At 41.5% G+C, this 3,287-nt stretch overlaps 1 protein-coding gene across 1 annotated transcript in view; it reads right to left on the minus strand.

The window, feature by feature from the left end:
- C3H18orf21 (chromosome 3 C18orf21 homolog) overlaps window positions 1–3,281 on the minus strand; it is a 5,135-nt gene extending 1,854 nt beyond the window's left edge. The window contains exons 1-3 of the mRNA XM_010708583.2: window positions 3,202–3,281; window positions 3,097–3,119; window positions 1,877–2,076 (exon numbers count right to left, since the gene is read on the minus strand). Of these exons, the coding sequence (XP_010706885.1) occupies window positions 1,877–2,076; window positions 3,097–3,119; window positions 3,202–3,272 (294 nt within the window). The 5' untranslated portion in view covers window positions 3,273–3,281. The remainder of the gene's footprint in view (window positions 1–1,876; window positions 2,077–3,096; window positions 3,120–3,201) is intronic.
- Window positions 3,282–3,287: the final 6 nt, after the last annotated feature.

Below are 3,287 nucleotides of genomic sequence, written 5' to 3' on the forward strand. Positions count from 1 at the left end.
AAAAAAAAAAAAAAAAAACACAGCATCTCATCTTCATTTAATACTCTATGGAATATAAATGGAGGTGAGTGCCTAACATGCAGGAATCAGCGGGATGCCATAGCAGAGCACGGCTGCTTTGCACTTCCTAAAGAGCACATACAGTTAACTCCAGAAAGGTATCACAAGCACAACCTGTGATATTGTTGCTTGGATTAATTCTCAGTCATACTTAAATTCTCATTTCCACAAGGCTCAGGTATAAGATTACAGGGATCTACATTGCTAATTTTGAAAGCTGTCAGTTTCTGACAGTATTTTAAATACTTAATACCAGAAAAACTTAAATCATAATCCACAGCACAAATGCAAACAGAACTGAGCAGAACACAAGTGCAGCAAATTGTAATTAACTCTCAAGATTAGAATATTATCCAGTGTTTAAACTGTCCCTATTTAAAACTGAATCTTAAACTGCTCATGTGAATGCACAACACATCCTAAGAATCTCTAGCTACAGAATAAATTTAAGAGCCCACAATGATTCCTTAGGATGCTGTTCATCAACTGTCTAAAGAGACAGATCTGAATGCACACTAAACGTTTGTGATCCTGTAGCAAAGAAATAAAGCTTTCAGCTCCTCAGAATAACCTTTATCTTGCACTTTTTGCCGGTCAACTATGATGTAAAATTTGGGAAGAGTAACACTAAGGGTGCCTATCCTGAAGTGGCCTTTTGGCCACAAAATCTGGTGACATCTATGGTATTTCCTCAGTTTATGTTAATGACTCTTTAATAATTTTTGATTTGGCAAATTTTGCTCCCTAAACCCGCAGGCTCTCTTCAAAGAAAATGCCAAATGTGCCACAGCAGGGTGCTATCTTGTTTACTAAGACATCCATTCACAAATTATTTAAGCAGCATTAAATGCATGTTACCATTCTTCAAAGCATTACATCTTATAGTCTTCAGTAATTTTAGGAAAAAGAACTGAAGCTCCACAAGCAATGTTAACTATTTTAAATTCCATATGTGATTTAGTTTTGAAAGACCTCCTATACATTTTAACACCCAGCCAAACTTAAAAAATTCTTTGTGTTTAAAATGTAACAATGATCTTTTGTAGGCATGATTGCTACATAAATAAGATAAATGATGCCAAGCTTGTACACTGAGCATGACTGATAAAACTGAAAAAAACTGACAATCTGTCATTAAGCCCTTCTTCTGAGCTGAAACAAAGGCAATAAACGTCAAAGTATATCGCTCTGGCAAAGTCAGCCTTGCTTCAGTCAATGGCATGTTGTTCTTCTCAGGTATGTTTTGGGGGATTCTTAGGAATAGATTTCTAAGAATTCTAATAGATTCTTAGCATCTGCACTGCTGTATTGAGGCTCTGCATCTACTGGAGTTGCACGGCCCCAATTTTAGTATATAAATAGGAAAAAAAAAATACAAAACCAACAGTCAAAAATCTGCCACTTTTGCAAAGTTATGCAAATGATACAGTAGCTGATAGTTAAAATGCTGGAGCTTCCAAGGAAGAAATCACTGAATTTTCAGCAAGATCTCGAGACGTCTGCACAAAGATCACAAAAAATACATTTGCATAGATTCTCTGATGAAAAGGGAGGGGGATGGGAGAGAGAAGAAAATAAAAGATTTCTACTTTTATCATTGTCCCCTTGATGTAGAGAGGTAGAGGGTAGATTTCAAACATTTTGATTGTGAACATGAACAGAAATTATTCCAAAAGAAGAATTACATGCTTCTGAAAAAAGAAATACGTGTGAGTTCCACTTCTAAGAGAAAATTTTTCATATCTTCTTTTTTTATACAACTAAAAGGTTTCAAGGAAATCTCTAATATGTGGCAGCTTGAAGTAAATACCCTTACCAGAACACTTCTGGAGTCCCAGTACTTTTTCAAAAGCTTTATCTGTTTCATATTCAGTTTGTAGTTCTTTGCCTTGCGTTTAAGAATTTTCTCTATCTGTGGGGTCACTTTCATCTTTGGCTTCAGCCGCACCCGGTAGCTGTCAGGAACCAGGAACTGGAAGCAGTAAGGACATATCCTCTCTTTTTCAAATTCTTCATCTACAGATAAACAAAGTTAAAAGACTAAAAATTAAGTAATTATGTTCTGTAGACAAACACTAAAAAGAGTACAGTTTCATTTAAAGAGTACCCAAGTACTTGTGTTTTTACTGTACTTTTCATCTGGAACATGAGGACATGCTGAGCACGAGTAAGTTTTAACAAAGTTCTAAACCACAGCCTCCCTGATGAGGACAGGCTGAGAGAGCTGGGACTTTTCAGCCTGGTAGAGACCTTTTTATAAGGGCATGTAGTGAGACAATGATGTGAAATGGTTTTAAACTGGTAGAGGGTAGATTCTTTACTATGAGGGTGGTGAGACACTGGAACAGATTGCCCAGTGAGGTTGTGGATGCCCCCTCCCTGGAAGCATTGAAGGCCAGGCTGGATGGGACACTGAGCAGCCTGTTCTAGAGGGAGGTGTCCCCTCCTATAGCAGGGGGTTGGATCTAGATGATCTTAAAGGTCCCTTCCAACCCAAACCATTCTGTGATTGTATGAATTCATGTTAAGTCTGTGCACTGAAGAAGTTCACACAAGAAATAATAGTACATTATACTGGAAAAATGCAATCCTCTCCTAAAAGTCTTCAGTGACAGAAACTCACAACTCCACATGGAGCTCCTGAAGGCATTTTTTCTGCCTGATCAGTTACACCAAGCCATGTGAAGCATTCTGCCTCCTCCACAGAATCATTTGACTTGGAAGATAACTTTAAAGGCCATCTGGTCCAACTCTCCTGCAAAGAACATGGACATCTCCAGCAGAACAGGGTGCTCAGAGCCCCATCCATCCTGACTTCGAGTATCTCTAGGGACGGGCATCCACCACCTCTCCGGGCAACCTGTGCCAGTGCTTTGCTATCTTTCCTTGCATCATTCCTAACGCAAGCCCTGAATGTGCTGTGAGGACAGAGCAGAAGCGATGGGAATAAGGAGAACAGGAGGAAGGCAGTCCCCATCCTCAAAGCTACGCTTGCGCTGTCCGCCCACCGCCGTCTGGCCCGAGTCCCTCACTCGCCTCGGCAGCAGCTCAGCGTCCACCTGTGGGGAAAACACACACTGTCAGGCCGGCTCCACCCGCCCCGCTTCCCGTCGCGAACCCCAGCCCGCCCCGGCCGCTCACAGCAGGAACCGCGCCTGGCCCGGGCAGGTACTCGCCAGCTGCCTCGCGGCCGCCTCCAAGAAACGCGGCATCACGCCGCCCGCCCG

Source organism: Meleagris gallopavo, chromosome 3 (assembly GCF_000146605.3).
Source record: "Meleagris gallopavo isolate NT-WF06-2002-E0010 breed Aviagen turkey brand Nicholas breeding stock chromosome 3, Turkey_5.1, whole genome shotgun sequence".
NCBI lineage: Eukaryota > Metazoa > Chordata > Aves > Galliformes > Phasianidae > Meleagris > Meleagris gallopavo.